Here is a 23,904-nt window from a genome sequence, read left to right as displayed (position 1 = left end):
GATGATGAGTGGTGACCAATAACAATAGAATTTGGCTGACTTCAAGGATCAATTTCATAATTTATTTAATGCTTTTAAAAATGATATTTTATTTAAAATTGAGGGCTAAAATAATATTATAACTAAAGTTCAAAGGTTAAATAAATTAATCCTTTTAACTAATATCTCATGCCATTAATCTAACATGAGGTAACAATTTAATGATCAAAATATAATAACTGGTAACGTAAATGACCAAAATTTAATAAATTAATAATATAAATGTTTTTTAAATTAATAATAAAAATAAATAAAATTGATTATTCCTATAGTTAACTCAAAAAGAAAATAAAGAGAAAACTCAATAATACTTTTATGATTATTGTTTTTCTTATTTACAATATAACTTTGGATAAATCAGTGACCTTAAATAAAAATAATAATAGATAGAAGAGTAACATTCGACGTAAATGAATTATTACTCTTAGATAAATTAATAATGTATTATAAAATTAAAGGAATTTAATAAAAATATAAAGAAATAGAAATGAGTAGAGAAAAACAGAAAATAATAGGTAATATATATCTGTATTATTTTTTCATAAACTTAAAATACATATTTATAATACAAGGATAGAGATAAATAATAATTATCAAACTTATAAAATTAAATCTGGTAGATACTAGATACATACATACAAAAAGATAAATATTAATAAACAGCAAATTATATTAAATAAAATAAGATAAAAAAAGTCATTTGAGGGTCTTGTACTTGAAAAATTAATGCGAGTTTTAAATTATTTTTATATTTAATGTAGTTTTTAAACTTAGGAAAAAATTTAACGTAGCTTTTGACTAATGATTTATGTCGTTGATCATTACGATATTAATCTAACATTTTAGGACATTGACATAACAATCTATGATGCTGAAATGATAATTCATAATAGTTGAGACATAGTAGATGAGTTAAATTAGTTTTTATTTTTTAGTTTAAAGGCTTATTTAACTTTTTTTAAACAAAATTAAAATATTTTAAATTTAAAAATATAAAAATGTCAAAAGAAATTAAATATAAAGTATGAAAAATAAAAAATTAAATTACTAAAATATTAGAAATATATATCACCATTTTTATCTTAAATTTAACTCAATTTTTATTTATGTAAACTTGAACTTGTCCAACGTACACAAATTTATTTTTTATCTTTAATTAACTTAAATTCTAAATGTCTTTCTAATTCTATTTCACCAAAAAATTATAAAATTGAATTTAAAAATACTATAAAGTCTTATAAAAGATAAAATTATAAATTAAAATTTGTCTCTAAATAAAATAAATCTCATATCAGAATTCACCTCTAAATTTAATTAATCATTTAACAACATTTTCAATCATTTTGATTAGTATATATTAATTTTTATTTCAATATTTTTATATTACTTTTTTGTATATTTTAAATTTAAATAAGTCATTGAACTTTTTTTTTTTAAATCAAATTGGCTCTCGAATTCATTCAAAAAATTAATTTAGCTCATTTATCACATCATCAGTAACCATGAATCATTATATTAGCATCGTGAAGTGGCTTGTCAAGATAATAATAGTTAACTGCAAAAATCGTTAGTAAAAGAACCGCATAGATTTTTCCCTAAATTTAGAGGTTATATTAAGTGTAAAAATAATTTAAAAACTATATTAATTTTTTTAAAAAGAAATACAATAACTTCAGGTGTTTTTTTACCCAAAAAAAATAATGCTTTATCTTCTTTTTAATGTTATAAACATTCACAGTAATCTATATACATCATGAAAGTTTATTTTTCCTTGAAAGAATTCATTCATCCGTGGCCTTCTTTCACAAACACTTTCTTCTTCTCTCCGGCAGTCAACCCAACATCCCACCAATATTCATCAATAAAAATGAGTTAACAAATATATAAATGGTAGTTTATCTTCCCTATAAAAGAATACAGTTATTTTAAAAACTTTAAAAATAAACCCCTTCAATTTAATGACATATGAGTTGTGCCCCATCTCTTTCCAAAGTTTCCATTTCAACTCCTACCCTGTCCTTTCGGGTTCCTACATTTACAACATAGGGGTGGAGGAGAAAGAAAAGCTTCACTAAAGAGGGTTGCTTCTTTTCCCCACCACAGCAGAAATCTTTTTCCCAACCCCAACCCCAAACCCTCCCTCCCTCCCCTCTCATTTCTCAAAAACCTTCATTGGTGGCTAAGACGAGTTCTCTCTTATCCACTTGGCACCCAACCCAATATCCCACCAAAACTGGGAAGTAACTATGAAATAACCAATCATTTTTTCACTCTTCTACTTCCCTTTTCCATTTTAAAAAACTTAGTTTTGGGTTTTTGTGTGTTGGGGCCTCATGTTGGATGGGATTTTTTTAAAAGCAATTCTCGTTTCTTCTATTTCTTTCAGGGTTTCGTCTCTTCAACGCTAAATTTGGTAAAATACCGACAGTTTTTCCCCACATTTGCCTTCTTTAACCTTGCCTTTTCTCTTTTTTAAGTCTTAAATAACTCTATTTATAGAAATATCCATTTGGTTTTGTTTTTTTTTGTTTCCAGATTTACTTGATTCCATGCTTGAGTTATTCCCTAAATAGAAGTTCGATTGCTCAAGTGCTCTAAAACGGAAGGCAACCTTTTGTTTTTTGTGCTGGTTTACAAGGAAGGGAAAAGAAGATCAACAGATTAAAAAAGAAAAAGAGAAAATGGCAAGAGAAAAGATTCAGATTAAGAAAATTGATAACAGCACAGCAAGGCAAGTGACTTTTGCCAAAAGGAGAAGAGGGTTGTTTAAGAAAGCTGAGGAGCTGGCCGTTCTTTGTGATGCAGATGTCGCCCTTATCATTTTCTCTTCTACTGGGAAGTTCTTTGAGTATGCTAACTCAAGGTACTCTTCTTCTCACTTTCCAAACACATGTTTTTGAATTACTTTCCGTTTTTTAGCATACAATTATCCTGTTGTAGTTGTAACATTTTACTCTTTCCTAGTGGGAGAAAGGACAAATTTTTGAACTTTGAGAGAAATGTGTTATATATATATGCTTTATTTGTAAGATCTTTGAGAGGGAGGAAGTCTGTTCTTCTGTATTTATGTGTTCTTTTTTTAAAAAAAAAACCTGGAAGTTTGATGGAAAAATGAAAGCAGTAATGAAAAATTGAGTTTTGGATCCAGATAACTTTACATTATGTCTGTATGTGTAGATTTGTTTCTTTTTTACATTTTATGTGTATCTATAGTGCTCTGTGTTATGCTGTACGAAAAGATGATAAGCTCGATTTTATGCTTTAATCCTAGCGTGAAGGAGATATTAGAAAGGCACCATTTGCGCTCAAAGAACCTGGAGAAGCTGGAACAGCCATGTCTTGAGTTGCAGGTTAGTTGTATTCTGTATTCCTCTTTCCGTTTTTAACTTTTTATGTCAATATTTAATCAGTTGGCTGCAAAATTACTTGGAGGATGAATGCAAATTTTGATTTTTCTTCTTAAAAAAATTAATATAACAATATATATATTTTTTGATAAGAATATAACACATGGCCTATTATTTGAATATGGTTTCACCATTGAAGTCCATCTATTTATAAAATACGTTGACCCTTTTCATTCCTGTTCTAACCCGCAGCTGGTAGAAGACAGCAACCTGTCCATGCTGACTATGGAGATAGCAGAGAAAAGTCATCAACTGAGGCATGCATTTCTTTTCTTTTTTTCATATCAATTTTATTCATATATGAAAAAGTGGGTTCTGCATTAAAACAGGCAAATGAGGGGCGAGGAACTCCAAGGATTAGATGTTGAAGAACTGCAGCAGCTAGAAAAGTCTCTGGAAGTAGGGTTGAGCCGTGTGATGGAGAAAAAGGTTCATAAAATCTCTGCAAAGTTTTAAGCAATATGCACATGTGATTAAATATTTGAAATTATTATCTTCTTTAATGGATTTCAGGGTCAAAGGATAATGAGCGAAATCAGTGACCTTCAAAGAAAGGTCAGTGTATAAACATACAAATAGCAGTACTAAAAGGGCTTGAAAACAGACATAAGAGAGTGTTTTGATGCACGCAGGGAATGGAATTGATGGAAGAAAATGAACGATTGAAGCAGCGAGTATGGTTTTCCTGTTTCATATATAATACTATTCCCATGCTTTTATAGTTATTATCGGTATAGGTATAGCCACAAGGTTTCTTCATCACTGCAGGTATTGCAGATATCTGATGGCCGAAGACAAGTTGCCGGTGACTCGGAGAACATCTTCTACGAGGAAGGTCACTCATCGGAGTCGGTGACCAACGTTTGTATGTTGAACGGTAATCTGCACGACAACGAAAACTCCACTACATCCTTGAAACTAGGGTGAGTGCAATTACAGAAACATATACTGAATTTATTGTTAAAAGCCAATGGCCAAACCGTTTTTTTCATTTGGCCTGATGTTTTGCAGGTTACCGTATTCTGGTTAAGTGGGGAAGGTTTGTGGTAGGAAATTATGATAGAAGCTTTCGTAGGATATGATTGGTGAGTTGGATTTTTATTGAGATGCAAAGGTAGCTAACTCACCTGTATGTTTGTGATACCATTTTATTTTAATCAAATTCGGAAACGGATAGACAATGCAATGTCCCTCACTTTCCTAGTGCAAAAGTTGTTGCATAGTCTCGATATTGAAGATGCATACTTAAGTCATCCAAGGATCGTATTATCCAACCTTATTATGAAAAACACATATTCCTAATGAAATTTAAACATCGATAATCTAACTTTTAACGGATTCAAATATTTGATATATAAATTAAAACTTTGAATTCAATTTTCCAAAATTGATGTATTTATAAATAGTGAAATTTAATTCTATTTCATATAAAATATTTAGATAATTTATAAATAAAAATAAATTTTGTGGATTCATATTCAGATGATAAAAACAGGATAGATATTTGACTAGTTGCTATCATTCTACTAAACATTGTGGGTCCTTCCAGCTGTAAGATGGCGTTCAATTCTGGGTTTTAGGCTACCCAATTCTTGTTTGCATGCTCATAAACACACAAACTCGGATCATATAATTTATTGGGAGATGGGTCCTTCAGTTTTCGGACATTTACGAATGACTTAATAGTTTCTCATTTTAACATCCGAAGTAAATGAAATCGTCAATGCTATGAATAATAGCCCCTTGGGAATATCTTTAATCGGATGCTTTCATTTAAAGTTATCAGAAATTCAAGTTTTTTTAATTTTTTTCTTTTAATAATTAAGACGGTTATAAGATAATATTTTATTATATTAACATTAAATAAATCAGATAATATGTTATGATATTATTATTAATGTTTAATTTGAATCATATTTCACGTTAATTTTAGATTCCGAACCAAGCACGTCCCAACTGTAAATCAATAAAAGAGTTGCTTGATTTCAATGGTGGTGTCGGTGGTCTAATCATCTCTTAACTGTTCACTCTTAAAGATGAAAACATCAATCTAATGATCCCATTTTTAAAATTATATTTCCTTATTCCATAAGCGTGAAAAGGAAAGAATTACTGTGTTTTCCCATGCACAATATCAAAGCTTTGAACTTTAACTATGGGTTAATCTTTTTCGGAAGGGGTCCCATTAGAGAAAAAGGACACAGTTTTCCGTAATCAAACTAAACAGGTGTCCATGTGAGATACCATAACTAAGGCCTGAAGGTGAGAGAGAATTCGATCAGAAAAAGAAGAAAAAAAAGAGAGAGCAAGAGATAGAGATTCGTATGATGGTGAGTGCTTGAGTAGCGCTGCTTCTCTTTTTTGGCTGTTGGTTAGATTTTGTTTTGGTGTGTTGCTGATTTGAGTGGTGCCCAGTGTTCACCATTAAATAATGCCAATCAAAGCCAACACAGAAGAAAACAAATTGAGGAAAGTGATCATCTTGGAGATCTGTGTTTTTCAGCTTTAAGGGATGAGGTTTCATTACCAGAACCATTGTTATTAGTCTCCTCGGAGAGGAGCACTTGCTGGGTTATTTCTGTTGCTTTTCCCAGTTCTTTTGACTTGTTTATTCACTCCATTCGCCCATGCTTCCCCTTCTACATTCTCGGTATGTCCATACTCGAGTTCTCTTTGTTCAATTCTATATGGCTTCTGGGTTTAATTTTTCATTGCGAAAATATCCATGGAAATGAGAAATGGGAGCCTCATGGTTTGTTCAATGAAAAAGTTGCAGTTACTTTTATTTATTTATTTTAAATATGATACTTTGTATTAAAATCATAATAAAGTACATCACCTCAAGGATCTCATTAAAAAATCTCACTACCCTTATATGAAAGAAAAAGAGTAATTTGAGGGTGGAAAGAAAGAAATAGAAGAATAACTCTTACATCAAACAAGACATAAACAAGAAATACGATACAAACCCCACTCAAAAATAAAACCAATACAATTCAAACCGTATAAGATAAAATAGGACAAAATGAACATCAAATATTGATCTGAAGCAAACACGACAACAGTGTGTTAAAACCAAACAGCAATAGAGATCAAAATCAGCAAACCTGAAAAACGATAATGAATCAACCACAACAACAAGCAACAATGAACAACTCGATTTATTACTCTCATGCATCGCCCAGGAGAGCAGAGAATAACGTTTCGACACTAAATTCATGGTTACAAAATTGACAGCTAAAAACATTAAGAAGCATATCCATTCGCTTCTCGGCAGCAGACTTTGATCTCGATTTCCCCTTTCCAAGCTTCAATTCCAAAAATCAGCATCTTCGATTCAAAAACTATGATTAAATCTCCAGAAGAGCTGAAAACAAAGACCAAAACAAAAGCAAAGAATTGTAGACCCAGTGAGACAACAAAAGCAGAAACAACCGAAAACAGAAAGATATCCAAACTAATGATAGAGTCGATTCATAACCACCCATTGACTAGCATCATAATCGACCACCACTGAAAATAATAGATTCCGGACTTCGAACAAAATCTTGAGCATAAGGGATCAACTCCGGCCATAAGAAATTAGCCCAAACCGCTATCTGAATCATAGCAACATTAAAAATCTGATCCATCGAAAAAGAACACCCATTAAACCTGGATTTGTTTATGCACAACCATATTTTCCAAATCAGACAAGATAAACCAAGATACCATAAATCCCATACTTTCCTTCTAATGTTATGAGAGATCCAAACCTCAAATAACTCTTTAACATTCATTGGAAAAATAATGTTCAATCTCCACAAGCTGCACCATTGCTGCCAAACTTGCCAAACAACATCACAATGACACAAAATATGGTTAATTGTTTCTGATCCACTATTGCAAAATAAACAAAGGGGCAGATCAGTGTCGAGAACTCCTCGTTTTGCCAGCTCTACGATGACCGACAGCCTTTGATGCATTGCTTTCCACACAAAAACAACAACTTTAAGAGGGACAAATTTGAACCAAACATTTTCCCAGATTGGGTTTTCCAACTTTTTTTTTGATAGAAAGAGGCCTCATTAAAATCCTCCTTCAATCCCTCCATGTTATGAGAGTAACATGAAGGAGCAACGAAGGCGGAAAGGAGAGCCAAGAAAACTTTTATTCACAAGAACCAGATTACAAGATTGAACAAACTCCTACACTTCCAACAGAAGAACATAAAACTTAACACAAAACATCCAACAAACAGGGAGGTACAATTCCTGTTAAACAACACAACAATAACCAAAATCACCCTATCCCATCTTTAGCAAGTTTATCAGTTTCCCAGTTTGCCGCCCTTGAAATATGCCTAAATATAATATCCTTTCCAATCAAAAGCGAAACTATATCCTTCACCAAGGATAGATGCAAAGGAGGGCTTAAACCCGGATTCTGGATCCACTTCAGAGCGTTAGATGAGTCTGATTCCAAGATAACTCTCTGATTTGCGACAAAATCCAACTCCTCCATAAGACAAATCCCTCTTTTGATAGCCAACAGCTCTGCCAAGATAGGAGGACCACCCCCTACTGCTTCAGAAAACCACTGAAGTAATAGACCTCTGCTATCTCGAAACAGACCACCAATACCTCCTTTTTCCCAACCCGAAACCATCGCTCCATCAACATTTAACTTTAGAAACCCCTCCGGTGGAGGAACCCAGCAAGCAGGTTGAGAGCAATCCTTTCCTGATCTACCAATCGAATCAGCAATTTTTAAATCACCTACTAGAGAATCTAGAGGAATACCCACATCCTTGAAACGAGCACTAAACCAGGAAGCCACTCTAAATCTAACAATGAAAGATAATCTGACCAAATCCAGCTTTCCTTTCTGAAAGATAATCTCATTTCTACACTTCCATACTGACCACATCACTGCCCTAGGAATGAATTTCCAAATCAAAGAGTTAGTCATAAAATCATCCCACAAAATTAGAAATTCCATGGTACACTTTGGAGTCACCAATGACACATTCCACATTTTCAAGAAGGAGTCACCAACTTACCGACACAAAATCTTTGTACAGAAAGATTTCGGATAATAACAACCATCCGAAGAGTCTGACCATAATAGTCTATCCGACGCTGGGACTGCACTAACAACTCTATTCAGAACCTGCATAAATTCAATCCAAAGAGGCTTTTCCCAATCAAATAGATCTTTCCTCAACTTAATCCTCCATTCCCAAACTCCATGAACCCAAAAACCAAAATCACTTATCTTCCCGGATTTCAAGGAGGCTATCCCAAAAATTCTAGGAAAATAAACTTTGAGAGAATCAAACTCAGTCCAGTGGTCAGACCAAAAATCAATATTTGATCCGTCACCCATAACACACCTCATATCAGAAAGAAAACCCACCTCATTGGAACCTATCGGGTTGACAATGTTACGCCACACCCAAGAAGAATTACGCATATTTACCTTTTTCCATAAGCTATTTTTACCATGAGATTTTGGTCCACAAATATTTTCCCACTTTATCCAGTGGATACCTCTATCTGACTTAGAATTCCATAGAAAGTTAGCTACACATTTGTTTAACCTCTCGGCTATGAAAAAAGGAATAAGAAAAATGGACATAAAGTAAACAGGTAAATTAACCAAAACTGACTTAATCAGCGTAAGCCTACCCCCAAAAGAGCGAAGTTTACCTTTCCAACTATCTAGTCGAGAACTGACTTTGTCCACAGTAGGTTGCCAAAGAGACTTGGAATTCTTTTTAAAACCAAGTGGGAGACCCAAATAGGTCGTAGGAAGTTCTGCCCAACCGCAGAAAAAAGAATCTGCCCACCTTCTGACTCTCTCTTCTTCCACATTGATCCCGAAAATCTTTGTCTTCTTTATGTTAAGCTTCAGACCAGCCGCCACTTCAAAAAATTTTAGGACGCGATAGAGATTTTTTAACTGTCGTTCTTTTCCTTCCGAAAAAATAAGGTCATCCTCAAATTGAATATGAGATATGACAATGCTTCCAGACCCTACTCGAATTCCTGCACATAGATCTAACTCCACTGCTTTTTTTAGCATGCCACTAAGAGCCTCACCCACAATATTAAAGAGCAACGACGACAAATGACAACCTTGCCTAAGACTCCTCTTAATAGAAAAACTATTAGAGGGACATCCATTTACTAGCACAACAATCGATGGGGTCGAAATGCAAAAATATACCCATTTCCTCCATCTTCTACCAAAGCCCATTTTTTTCAAGATAAAAATCAGAAACTGCCAATCTACTGAATCGTAAGATTTACAAAAATCTGCCTTGAATAAAATAGCTTCTTTCTTGTTTTTAAACAGCTCATCAATTACTTCGTTCGCGATCAGAATACAATCATCAATTTGTTTACCAGCCATAAAAGCAAACTGATTCTCTCAAATCACTTCTTTCAGACAACTTGCCATCCTCTTCGCCAACACGCGAGACACTATTTTATACATACTGCCCACCAAGGAAATTGGTCTGAAATCTTCGGAAAAAATTGCATCAACTTTATTCGGGATTAGCGCAATATAGTATTTATTAAATAAAGGATCTTTAGCTCTACCCCAATAGAAATCGGCCATAAAATTCATCACATCTTTAATTACCTTCCAGAATTTATTAAAAAAATCCAAGCTGAACCCATCCGGACCCGGAGCTCTTGAACCATCAGACGACTTGATTGAAAGCCACACCTCCTCTTCAGAAAAAAAAAAAGCTTTCAATAATCCTTCTGGTAGCAACATTTAGTCTCTTGAAAGGGATGTCAAATTTCTTAATTGGAAGAGTACTCACATCATTAAAGCCACTACGAAAATATTGAACAAAAGCTTGTTGAATCCCTGCTTGGTGTTTGAATATCGAATTATCAACCTTTAATTTTGAGATCTGATTAATTCTACCTCTTGACGCTGCTGTAAGGTGAAAGAACTTTGTATTTTTATCACCTTCCTTAAACCACTTAAGTCTAGATTTCTGCAACCACTCATGTTCTTCCTTCCTCATGATTTCCCACAACCTTGCCTTCGAAGACACGAGTTCGGCTTGGGCTAAATTATCAGTGGGATTTGAAATACACATCTTTTCTAGAGAATCAATCTTTCTTCCTATCACTTCGACATAATCTGAATTATTTTCACGAACAACTCTTTCCCACTCCTTAGTCTTAGACTTAACCAACATCAAAGTTTGAAACAAACTTTTACCCTTGTTAGCTACACAAACACCTTTAATTTTATCCGAAAGACAAGGATCATCAGCCCAATGATTGAACCATTTAAAAGGCCTGTAAAACTTCTTTAATTTCCTATATTTAAGCAAAACATGATTATGATCCGATAGACTTCTGGGAAGAGTAAATTGCATTAATTGCGGAAACAAACTAACAATTTCAATAGAAATAAGGATTCTATCAAGCCTGCTTGCAGCAACAATGGAAGCTCCCCTAAACTAAGTAAACAAACTACCCGAAATTGGGACATCTATCAAATTCCATATGGAAATGAAATTTTCGAAGATACTCGAAGCAACAGAATGATAATGTGTCCCAAATCTTTCAGAATCAGATCTAACTGTGTTAAAATCACCCCCACAATAATAGGAGTGTTCAAGCTTGCAATGACGTCATTTAATTACTCGAAAAAATCTAATCTTTCCCCTGAACATTTGGACCATAGACTCCAATCTCCAAATTATTCTGAACTAATAATCCTTTTAAGGCCACGATTCTCTTCAGAACAATTTTACTACCTACATTAAACACATTATAGTCCCACAATGAAATAAGCCCCCCTGACGTACCTTCAGCAGGTGCAAAAACAAGATACCTGCTATACCTCCTTATAAGCTTTCGTTCTACAGAAATAGAAACTTCTGCAATTTTAGTTTCCTGTAGCATAACTACACTTGCTTTGTTCGTATCTATAACTCGACTAATATCTCTTAATTTTACACTTCTCCCCAAACCTCTAACGTTCTAGGTTAAAATAGATAAACCCCTTTCCATGAAGATATACACACAGAAAAATAAATCAGACACTATCTGTGAAAAATTCACAACTTACCTGATAACTCAATCGGCACCAATCTCTCAAGAATCTCCTCTCTCGAAGCTGAAAACTCCACCCCAGAGCCTCACCAATTGCTAAAGATGCTTCGGCTTCATTTACAGAACCCAAAATACGGCCAGAGATATCCCCGCCCCAGCTTCTACTTTCGATCATCAAGCTTTTGGATTTATGCGGCACAACCCGATGTTTCGCACTCGACTTCTTCCTTTTAAATTGTTTAGCTTTCTTAGAATCTCTACCAGTAATCCGACTAACCCCCTTATTAGCGTGAATAGATGATACATTCTCATTTGGAGTTTTGGAGAGATCTTGATTAACCATCGGAGTATTTACATTACCATCAACACGTGTTTCGATCGAAAGAACCTACTCCAATACTTGGAGAGAAGACACATCTTCTATGGGCACGTCACGCAGCCTAGAATTATTTGATATAGATTGGGTCATCCACAGCTGATATTTATCTCTATTAATCTCCATAAGCCCGAAACTTTCATCAGCATGCTTGATAAGAGGCCCATCATTAGACAAAATCGAGACTTTATGAAGCCCCTCTCCTCCAGCTGGGACGTAATCCACATTGGAATCCGCATGCACCATACTTACTGCCAACTTTCCACTATCGTTTGCACGTCTCTGACTCAACGAAACATTCTACAGCTCCCCCATAACACCTTTCTCGGGACCATTATCTACTGCACATGCCTTCACGAAACCAGAAAACTCCGCCACTTCATCGGCAACTGATTGCCACTCTCCGCCGTCAGACAAGGCTCCGTCTATGAATACACGAACCACTTCATAAGCTTCTGTAAAAATTTTAATGGAAAAAACTCTTCCATTAATCAAAATGGATACTTTCTCTGGAATATCCGACTGGAACTGCACTTCCAGCAGAATTCTTGCTACATCAAACCTGTCCTGATTGGAAGTAACTTCATCTATCCTTAGAACTTTACCCCACAAACTTCCTATATCCATAAAGAATTTATCGCTCCAAACTGAGAGAGGAACGTCCTTAAAACACACCCAAACTTTCCTTCTCATTTTGATCTCAAAACCTTCCAGAAATTCCAGCTCATCGAACCAAAGGCGAACCCATTCTTTTCTATTTAACCAGCATGCCTGTCGATCCTTTTCATTCCTGAATTGGATGACCACCAGAAGATCATGCCACAAACAAACCTTCACATCAAAATCTTCTGCTCTAAATGCTGTTTGGACAATATCTTCATCATACATGTTTTTTATTTTACCAACCAAGCAACATTGTCTCCACGATGATTCCATCTTAGGAATGAATATATTCCTACTTGAAACACCACTTGAAGGATATGGACGAGAAGCTCCATCATCTGCTAAATAAACATGAACCACGTTCTTAGGCCTTTTACAATTTGAGTGTTGATAACAATCTTCGATAACCTGAAACTTCCCGTCCTCTTTCTGTAAACCCCCTAGAACTTCCTTGAAAGATCTAGAATCCCTCAAGGATGGCTTCCACACCTTTTTGAATGAACTTCCAGCCTCAGCCCTCTTGAAAATGACTTCTCGCATTTTGTCATGATATACTCTAATCTTAAAGCCATCCATAACCCTGCCATCCGCCCAACGAACCGCTGTGTTTGCTTCTGACTTCCTTCCAAACCTCACAAAGGCAAAAGTAGAATCAACTGATTTTCTTCTGACGTTTCTGTACGCAATGTAAACATCGATCACGACTCCATACATCTGAAAGGATCAGTTTGAGTTTAGTTTGCATAAGTGGCAATATTATGTAGCTAATTGTGTTATAATCAGATTGCTTTATTGGAAATTAGGCCAACCGACTACTTATCTCTTGGTAAGATATGGTTAATTTGCTTTAATTGGGGAAATGAAATTGGTGGCCAACAATTCATCTTTTCTTCCATTCTTGTAAACTTTGGCCTTTGTTAGTAGTTCCAATTTCACAAAAATAGCAAGGTTCGGTAACTGTTAGACCAATTCCTTATCGTCTCGGGGGCACAATTCCTACTTTTATCAGTGTGCATGGAACTGAGATTGTATCCTTTTACAATAGGTCAGGAAATAAGGTAAAGTCATCAATGTTGTAATTTGTGCCGCTGACTGCTTTTAGTGTTAGCATGACATGATCGTAATTTACTTTTTGGGAAGCAAATCGACTAATTGTGCCCTTTGACGCATGTTGCAGGAATGTAATGTGCCTAAACCTAGACATTTATCTCTACTCAGGAGTGCCAAGTGTGAGTAGATTTTCTTTAAGCAGCATCCTTGTATGTGCGTGTGCCTGCACATGCATATGTTGTGATTTTCCTTTTCCAGGCGTATTCTGACTTGTAATTTGTCTGTTTGATTTACTTCTTCAGTCCAATGGAGAGCAGTCCGATCCCTGGGCTCCTTTGGCCGACCAAGGGTGGAGACCGTTTCTTGAATCTGTAAATGCTCTCTGTGAGTGACCTGTAATGAGTTTTCTAGTTTTTGTTTCTCTACATTGTTGGTATTTCTAGCTATGAGACTCAGGTTTGGTATTGATGATTTTAAAATATTATTTACAGATCACAAAATTTAATTTTTCTTCGATTTCTTTGATTACCTTATGCAGCATTGCCACAGAAATCTGAAGGATATCTTCAGGTGTTTCTTGATGGTGGACTCAACCAGCAACGAATGGGGGTAGGTATTCATTTGCATTATACACTAGATTAGTCGAGAATTCGGAAAACATTCAGTAATTCTCGTCCTGACTAAATATTTTAGTCACTTATATGTTCCAGACAACCAATCTGATAATCAGATATTAAATTCCGTTGTTTTAGATATGTGATGCCGTTGCGGTTGCAAAAATACTGAATGCAACACTTGTGATCCACATCTTGAAGCAAATCCAGTTTGGCAAGACTCGAGGTACCTTTTTTTCCGAAGGAATTTACCATATCCTTTTCTTATTCCAGGCGTAATGTGCAGCTTTTGCCTCGTTTTAAGGGGACATTTTTTCTGAAATAATTTTTTCCCTGCAGCTCATTCATGGATATGTTTGATGTGGATCACTTATTAATGTATTGAAGGATGATGTTTCAATCGTCAAAGAGTTGCCGGATGAATTTTCTTGGAGCACGTGGGAGTATTATGCCACTGCTATCAGAGCCACCAGAATTAAAAGAGCACCCGTTCATGCATCTGTTAATTGGTATCTCGAGTATGTGTTGCCCGTATTACAGAGGTTGGTAGCATCTTGAAACTTTCGCATTTAATCCGCGCTTTAGTTTCTTTTATAAGTTTCGTGCCTAAGGACTTTTGGACCATATCAAGTACACTTTCATGCCTGTTCCTGTCATGGGCCACGCGGAAAATGTTTGCTGACCTGTTTTTCTACGTTCAATGATTTTAGCTCAGTTCCTTTTAGTTGCCAACTTGTCTTATTTTTGTGTAGTAATGGGATTGCTGCGATTTCTCCATTCTCTCACCGTTTATCTTTTGACAACATGACGAGTGAGATCCAGAAACTACGTTGTAAAGTCAACTTTAAAGCTCGTGTTTGTTCCGCACATCACAGCACTTGGAGATGCCATTGTCCATTGCCTCAGATATTCTCCTGGTGAAAATGAAGCAGTTAGCAGTAACTACCTCGGGGAGACCACTGATCGATATGAAAAACAAAGCCACACAAATTTGTTGTGGTACATCTTCCGTTTGATAAGGTATAACATGCACATACGTAGATGAGTATACCTGTTTTTTAACCAAGTGGCATCGGTTTTTGCATAGGCTTTACCTTGAAATGAGATTCAGCATATTAGAAGATCGGAAGCATATTTTTTTTTCTGTTTGTTTAAGCTTTGTTGTTCATAATCTCTAGCTCTATTGGTTAAATATATATTTCATTTTTCAGACCTCGTACACAATCTGCCTGCATAACTTATCCATGCGACGTTTAGTCCACCGGCTTACTCACTAGCCTTTTACATATGCAGGATGTTGCAGCCCATTCAGCCTGTGATTTCGGTGGGGGTAAAGCTGAAAAATTGGCTCTGGCCAAGTATCGACAAACAATTTAGGGAGGGAGGATTCTCAATTCTCAGTTTACTGATGAAGAGTTGAGAAATCAGGTGCGTTGCCCATTGATTCCTGAAGAAATTGGATTGCTTCTAGCAGCTTTGCGTTTCGACAATAGTACCTCACTTTATCTTGCCTCGCACAAGGTCCTTTGTTGTAGGAATATTCGTTTTCCATCTCAGATTCTTCAAATATAACATTTGGTTTTCCTACATTCTATTCACCGAATGGCCATACATTTCAGGTATATGGTGGGGAAGCTAGGATTTCCACCCTACGTGAGCTGTTTCCGCTGATGGAAAAAAAAAGAGCCTTGCCTCTTCGGAGGAAAGGGCTTGTATAAAAGGAAAAGCTTCTTTGTTAGCTGCAGTTGATTACTATGTTGGTATGCATAGTGAGTCTCTGCGTCTCCTGGGAACATGCACAATGCATTGGTGAGTTTTTCTGTCTAGTGCATAGGCGACGATGCTTTATTTTGTTGCAACCCACAGGGCAGTATTATATTTTCAAATGATATTGTGCAAGAGCAGTGCTTCTATAGTTTTTGTGATCCTCTTCTGCTAAATCAATGGTGTGTATATTTCACCCGTCGCAAATAGATGACAGTTGCAATGATGCAAGCAGTTGGGACATCAAAGTTTCGAGAACAAGAAGACCATAAGGCCAAATATGGCTCTGTTGGGCCAACTCTTACTCAACAAAAATATTACGTGATACGAATTCCGTCAGGCAGTGGCAGAAGGGCACCAAAACAGACTAGGGCAACTCAGGTTAAGGAAACCAAAACAGTCCATATAGACACATCCTGCGCTTGATTGCATGTTCGGAGGTTAAGTCCCTAAAGCCCAGCTATCCATATGCTAAAAGAAGTGAAACTACTATCGGTATGTTATTGATTTATTACTGCAGCTATCATTTGCAGCTTGTGCTATTGATATCATGAATAAGCAGTACCCCATTTCTCTCCCTTGGATGTATGCAGTGTTCTTAGTAGGTATTTTTGCAACAGGTTTTTTTTTTTGAGGTTTTAACGCAGTGGACGGCAACATTATGCTGTTCTGGCTATTTTGTTGTGACTTGAGAGGAAACAACTTTTGCAGGCAACAACATAGTAGTTGTGGACAATGCAACGATGCTTCGCTCTTTCTTCTTGATAGCTGGACCGAAATTTAAATCGATTTAATTTGTAGTTTTCCATCAGCCGATTTGACCGACCATTTACCTTATAAAAATCGAATATTCAAAAATGGATTTAAAATGTATTTAATTTACAGGTATAATTAAAAGATAAAATGTTGGAATTTCAATCACAAAATAAAATAGACATAGATCACGGCCTAGGTTGAATTGGGTTGTGGTTCCAAGTTTTCTATCTTCTTTATTCATGTATTTTTTTTTTGGCTTGGCTCGAACTACTCTGGAGGTCTAAAATTTACTAACCACTTAATATTAGAAATTATTAGTTTTCATTAAACAATTAAATTTAAATTAAAAATACTTGCCACTTCCCAGTTCAAGTAACTGATCTGATTCAATTCTTTAAACCTATGAAGAGATCAGTTGTTATCTCTGGGGGTAGGTTGCCGCGTCTTGAATACATCATTGATTATCGGGGATCTTTGGAGTGGATCGAATCTGACCATCTTTCCTGTCCTTGGTAGTGGATCCGTTTCCATTCCGGTTTGCAGAAGCCAGTTTTTTTGCATCTGCTGAGGATGGAGTCAACTCTTCCTCGATAGGTAGTGTTCTCTTTGAGCCCTCCAATGCTACGCCGAGAACTATATTTTCCTCCAAGTCAGGTCTTGCTTTTGGTGGCTGGGAGACCGCCAGCTTCTCACCTTCCTGCTTTGATTGCAACTGTTCTTGTAATCCACCTGCTTTCTCAATACCAGTTTCTGGTGTGGATACTGAAGGATTATCCGACTTGCTGCTCGGCCTAGCAATTTTCTGTTGCTTGTCAGTGACCTTTTTGTTTTTGAGCAGATTATCAGAGATTGAATCCGGAACTTTTTGGTTGAGATCTAATGTTTCTTCAGCTTTAGAACTTGTTTTGGGGACAGATTTTGATGGTGATTTCAAGGGCACTTTATCATCTGTCCTGGGATCGGATGTCGATTCAGATGCTGCCTTAAATTCCTCCTTGATGTCAGAATTTGGAATTTCTTCAATTTTGGCATCTGCTTCGGGCTCAACTGCCAGTGTTGCTTTGGACTTGGAGTCAGGCTTTGGTGTCGTTCCTGCTTTGTTGTCCACTTTAGTGTCGGCAGTAGGCCGCACTGTGGTTTTACCGTCTTGTTCTCCAACTGGGCGTGAGGAACGACCTTTAGTTCTGTCTTCACCATTAATCTTGTAAGAGGGTTCAACCAGTAAAAATGGCCTGTTAGATGCCCCTCCATCACGGTTATACATTGAGTCAGCAAATGGTATATTCTCCAGGTCGGAATCGCCATATAGTTTCTGCACAGTGCGAATTGGTGTGGCAAGCCGTGCACGGTGATGGCTGATGACTCTAAGGAGATCCAGAAGTATAGCTTCCTGCATCATCAACCAAAGAGACTTATAACGCATCCATTCAAATATATCAAACTTGAATATTGAAATGCATAAACTTCGGTGGACGATTCTTACCTTGACACATAGGTACTCTTCAAGATGGGAAGTCTTTACAAAACAGGACACCAGAATCTGTCAAGCAAGAAAGAAAGGGGGAAAGAAGAATGATAAGGCATAGACTATAGACACAACAGCCGCACAACTAACGCATCTTATATGTCAGGTATCACAGCCAGTAACAAGGGGCATGTTTCTTCTTTTCACGTTTAGCAAAATCTAATTGATTTCTTCCTTATTACCAGAAGAGGATATTCCGTACATATGTTTACTGTATCTCTTGTCGAAAAACTGGAAAGGAAGTTCTTGGATTATAAGGTGCTCGGAGACACTTAAAAGGCATTAGGAAAATGTCAGTGCTAAGAGGTTGACATGATTCGACTTTCAAATAAAGTTCCTACTTGTGTAAACAATTGAAAGATGTCGTTTGGTTCGTTAGATTAGAGTGGAATAGGCATGATACCACATCACACTTATATTACCGGCATATAAAAAGGACACTGGTTGAGGCTAATTCTTTTAGCGTCACTTGACAGGGCTTATAAAAAAATTACAAAGTGATTAAAAAAAGAAAGGTTTTCTAAAGATACAAACCAAAAGAGCCTGATTCTCGGGATTAATATTTTCCAGAAATACTCTTCTGTGCAATCTCTGCTGCTCGACCTGAGGATTCTTAGCCAATACTTTGCGCATGTCAGCAACTATATTCTGCATAGACAAGCAATCCAAAAAAATAATAAAAATTGAAATGGCAATTAAATGTCTCCAATAGGTGCAGTAGAAGTTTTGACATTCTAAAATAACTCCTTACATTAATCTTATGGACATCCATGTGACTGATGGCCAGGTGAGTTTTAATGCGCCAATGAGTTTTCTGAGTGAGATTTCTCACAACATTTACGGTAAATTTGTGGTTTGGAATGTGAACTGCTTCACGATCTTCACCTCTTATTATTGTTGGAGACCACCAACCAACATGCTAAAAATGGCAAAAGATAAAACATAAGAAAAGCCTCAGATGGGATAATTTTTTAAGTGATAAGGGAATTACATCATGCAAACCCAATCATAATTTTGATATCTAATACCAGCACTATAATCATAAAGCATATATCTAAGAGCTCCACCTTTTTCTCTAAACAAATTATTCAGAGACAAGGCTCAGATACAAACCTCAACAGTACCGGAAACTTCATACCCCTCAATCTTTGTTTGAATCCATTCATTTATAACAAAAGGTCGAGTTGCATGAATCATTGCACTTGAAAGAAAATTTGTAAATATCTACATCAACAAACAACAAAATGTCAAGCCTTGAGAAAATGCATATACTGAAACAGATAACAAAGGGATAAAAAAATCAGGATAGAAAACAAAAATGTTTGGAATTCCGTCGATCTTTGTTTGACCTTGGACTGATTTAGGAAATGAAAAAGATTGAACAAATACTAATTGTATGTTTCCTTGGGTTAAATATGAGATTATCATTTCTTGTTTTCTTGGGTTTATTCTCAGTGGTATTCCACCGATCTCTAAATTAGCCTAAAAAATCTCATGTTTTGAGTCTAAAGATTTTGTTTTGGGGTTTTCTTCTGTTATATTTTGAGAGAACAAATTTCAGTGGTATCCCATCACTAAATTGTATAAGTAGAACACCATAAGTATGTGAACTCTTTCAGTTGACAATAACAAGATAATTTCAAAGATGCTATTGATGCAAGATAAGTTACACTGCCTTCCAATTGTATGAAGCAAGTTTTAGCTGTAGGCGTGAAGTGTTATCTTTATCTTCTTCTTATCCCTATTTCTAGCATTGTTCAAAACCAGCACTATATCAATCTCTTAAACCTATCAAACCTCTACCAAATCGAACACCAAAAGCAATTTACAAGCTTCAATTACAACCCCTAATCATTTCCAACGGTTAGAACTACCAAAACCAAGATGACAGGTAGGACATTTCCCTTTTGTAAGTTTTTCACCCTCAAAGCTGAGTTCCTTTCCAAAAAAACCTGCAGAGGTAACTATCTTCTCTTACTCAATTAAACCCTACAGCAAGTTCTTTCCAATTGAATAATCACCAATTTGAAATCTGTAAGTTTACATTCCAGTCCCATACCATCTATATTATTAATAAATTGCAGTTAACATAAAATATTTTTACTTAAAAAGAAAAGAACTGTACATTGGTAAAAATTGATATTAAGGCGAACATAAATTCAATGTGCATATAAGTTGTAATGCATTAACATGAAATTGCATTTTAGGTGTACCTCACGACCAGCAAGAGTAAGCAAAACTGTCCCTAGACCTCCAGCAGTTAGCCACCTCTGTGTAGAGAAACCCAGCAACTCCATGAACAATGAAACAGCAGCGACCCAAACTGCAGAGTATATAGCTTTTCCTGCAAACTGGAAACCCATCTGCCAATAAAGAAAGAGATCATGATTTAGTTAGAAGGGTCACACTGCAGTTCAGGGTGTCTTAGCAACAACCATAAAAATACGTAAATAAAGAAAATCAATGAAAGAGAACTAATGTGTATTATATATAGGTATCTCTCTACTGTGAGGCATCAGAGTTGCATTTCACACACACTTCTATATTTACCAACGAACAATATAAATTACTAAAATATTAGCAATTAATATCAATTGGTTTATGTTAGAGCAATGTCACCAACGTTTCTTGCATCACTGGCCTCACTCGTCTCCATGAAGAATCTCTGCATTTGCTGAACCGTTCTGTATAAAAACATTTTAACCATGTTTAGTGGTCAACAAAACAACTTTCATGGATAATTACAACTAGGAAAGCATTGTCAACAACAAAAAATCAATTTCAGTCGAACAACATTCTGAAACACTATAAATACAAAAAATCAAACTGTACTTCATATTACATCATTTTAAAGTCAGTGACCATCCTCACCAACAACCAAAAAAGAAAAGGAGAATAAATGCACACCTTGATAAGCAAAGCGCAAAGGCCAACACAGTTGACAATGATCTTATAAAATGTAAAAGCCGTTGCTTAACAACTTGGCTAGCTTCTGTAGGGAGAACTAATGGATCCAGTGTTCTGCAAGAAGTACACCAATATCATGGACTTGAGTTGAAGAACTGGAAAATAGATTTTGCATTTTATAACAGCAAAAATACAGGATACGTTTTACATTCAATATATATATATATATAAATAATATTTTGGAACCTGCAAATGAGTATTGCTCCAATCCACAGAAGCAAAGGTTGAATATAAGAAGTTGTAACATAATGTGTTCTACTCTTCTTCCAGCTATTCTCACTCCTCTGCAGGTAATCGTAGAATATTAGATAATGCATTGACCCAATCTGGCTAAATGTTTATTGATCCATGCTAGTAACCAATAACAGAATGAGTAGAGCCCACAAGAGCATACTTACATGGAAAAGTAAGCTTCTACCCTGTCGAATAAGTGGTTCAACACCACATAGGGCAAAAATTATAATACTAACAGCTGGAATCAACTTAAGAACAGTAGGACTAGCTTGTAAGTTATTGTACGACCTGCATTACAAAGGGCTAAATATTAAATGAATACAAACACATTGCAGTCACTAAACATAAAGACAATCACCACAGCAGCAGAAGAATCATGAAACCATGTGTAAAATAAATTATCTAAAGCAGAAAAAAGCAAATCTCTTAAATAATAGTTAGAGACACGCGTTAGAACTTGAACCTAAATAAAAGTTTAATACTAGAAACGCTGAACTAACGACCGAACACATTTTCTGTATGAAAATGATCACAACAATCTCGAGGTTCAGTATATACGCTTTCACACTTAAACTGATTACCGAGCAGGGGAAAAAGAGCACCTTGTCAATGCAATGGACGCAGGTTTTACACCAGGTAGTTCAAGAATTTGGGGAGGCACTCCAAAAGCACGACACTTAAAGGCATTTTCTCCATATGGAACAGAATGCATCGGCCTGTACAAGTTGTTGGAGAGACGACTTCCCCAGGCATCATGTCGCACAAACTGTGGCAAGAAGTGAAGAAGAAAAGATATCCCCAAACATCAGTTAAAGAACATAAATTCACCAAATGCTATTAAATAATGAATCTCTCTATATTTTATAGCTCAAAGTACAATTGCAATTGAATAATCACAAAAATAGACAAAAGAATGAAATTTTTCTGCTTTTATGAATGCAATGTTGTATGATATTTAAAAACAGAACATAAATCTAGTGTAGCGTTTAAATCCAGCAAAATCATTACATCATGGTACAATCACAGCATTGATAAATATTGAGAGACTAAGGGGTTGAAATAGACAATTACAAATTCCATTCACTTTAAATGGTGATATCATGAAGAAAAATATCATATTTCTGTTCATACGCGAAGCAAAAACTTACAACTATAAATTTGGCTTAACCAAATCCTACACAAACCACAAATAGCAACATAAGAATGCTAAGAATACTTCAGCAGCAAAATCCAACATGTATATTTCACATATGCATGCATTAATCAAGGTGACACTTTTTCTTGTTTTTAAACAATCAATGTTCCTGATCACAGTTAACAACTAGCAGAAAAATAGTATCCTAAACAAGAAGCACCGAAATCACACCGAAGCATCGGAGGAGAGGTCGGAGCTCAATAAATCAGTCTTCCCCCTTACATATGGAACCTGAAAACATAAAAGAGAGAATAAGTTTTCAATATACAAATAAAATTGCAAAGCAGAATATAAAATGCTTTGTGAGCATGGGGAATCCTGTACCTTAAACTTTTTCTTGTTCCTGCAAAGTCCCAAATCATAGGACAACCGCAAAGAACCAGAAAGAGACATTGTTGAAGTGAAACCAGTCGTTTGCAGGGCGTCACCAGTAGCATAAGATCATAATATATTCCAATAAAAGCTAAGCTTCAAACTCAGAATGGGTATTATTAAAGTGAAACTCTTGTTCAATTTCTCAAAATTCACAAGCCTCAAGCCTGCAAGAGAAAATTAAAACTTTGATGCGCCAACAGAAGATTAAAATTCAATTCATAAGAATAATAAAACTTTCCTGGAACCTATAAGATAAAATTTATACCGGAAATTTCAAAATTCCACCAATCAGATATGATATACCATAATTTTGAGCAGTAATTTGTGAAAAAAAAAAGAATTTACATAAATAACAATCAGAAAAAAAAACTCCATAACATGAACCGAAGAATCTCTTAGAGAATAGATAAACATGAATTGAAAACCTGAGAGGCCACGGAATGACAGTTTATCCTGAAGCGGAGAATTTCAGGTTTCCACAATATTTTCGCAGAAATTTGGAGATGGCTCTTTCTTGATATTTTTCTCCCCTTAGGGAGATTCGTAGAGGAAAAATGGAATAAAGAAAGAGCGAACAAGGATTTCGTTTTATTCGCAAAATAATATTCTGTCGCTATATTTATTTATGTCTTTGTTTTGTTTTTTAAGAGTGGTTAATATTTAGCCACGTGGATTGCCACGTTGGCTTCCATGGCGGAGAAATACATTGGATCAGGATCAGGATCAGTAGCTTGAATGTGAATATATATATATATATATATATATATTAAATACATAGTTATTGTAAGACTTGATAAACAAATAGAATTCTGGAAATATATATATATATTAAATACATAGTTATTGTAAGACTTGATAAACAAATAGAAT

General features: G+C 35.5%; 2 protein-coding genes and 1 pseudogene across 3 annotated transcripts; 2 read left to right on the top strand and 1 right to left on the bottom strand.

Annotated features, from left to right (window-relative positions):
- The first annotated feature begins 2,297 nt into the window (after positions 1–2,297).
- On the top strand, positions 2,298–4,597 carry LOC120173364 (MADS-box protein SVP-like). 2 transcript variants are annotated; one of them, XM_039180559.1, is made up of 9 exons: positions 2,298–2,452; positions 2,575–2,902; positions 3,311–3,389; positions 3,639–3,703; positions 3,776–3,875; positions 3,960–4,001; positions 4,079–4,120; positions 4,224–4,369; positions 4,458–4,597. In XM_039180559.1, exons 2-9 carry the CDS (start codon positions 2,721–2,723, stop codon positions 4,474–4,476), a joined length of 675 nt encoding a protein of 224 aa, XP_039036490.1. In that variant the 5' UTR covers positions 2,298–2,452; positions 2,575–2,720; the 3' UTR covers positions 4,477–4,597. The 2 variants fall into 2 exon arrangements, with proteins under 2 accessions (XP_039036490.1, XP_039036489.1); XM_039180558.1 differs by having other exon boundaries at positions 4,215–4,369.
- A 9,291-nt stretch (positions 4,598–13,888) lies between these two features.
- Positions 13,889–14,603, top strand: LOC120173333 (annotated as a pseudogene).
- A 2,439-nt stretch (positions 14,604–17,042) lies between these two features.
- Positions 17,043–23,648, bottom strand: LOC120173423 (mechanosensitive ion channel protein 2, chloroplastic-like). The gene is made up of 14 exons (XM_039180606.1): positions 23,460–23,648; positions 22,984–23,198; positions 22,831–22,890; positions 22,067–22,230; positions 21,629–21,752; positions 21,417–21,514; positions 21,171–21,284; positions 20,887–20,947; positions 20,477–20,626; positions 19,377–19,487; positions 19,015–19,182; positions 18,798–18,911; positions 18,222–18,278; positions 17,043–18,128 (listed from the first exon to the last, which is right to left on the bottom strand). Exons 2-14 carry the CDS (start codon positions 23,050–23,052, stop codon positions 17,193–17,195), a joined length of 2,226 nt encoding a protein of 741 aa, XP_039036537.1. The 5' UTR covers positions 23,053–23,198; positions 23,460–23,648; the 3' UTR covers positions 17,043–17,192.
- Between the last annotated feature and the right edge of the window lie 256 nt (positions 23,649–23,904).

The sequence above is a fragment of the Hibiscus syriacus genome, unplaced genomic scaffold (genome assembly GCF_006381635.1).
Source record: "Hibiscus syriacus cultivar Baekdansim isolate YM2019G1 unplaced genomic scaffold, ASM638163v2 tig00111947_pilon, whole genome shotgun sequence".
NCBI classification, from domain to species: Eukaryota; Viridiplantae; Streptophyta; class Magnoliopsida; order Malvales; family Malvaceae; genus Hibiscus; species Hibiscus syriacus.
The sequence above is the reverse complement of the archived record's forward strand: the minus strand, read 5'-3'. Positions and strand labels throughout refer to the sequence as shown.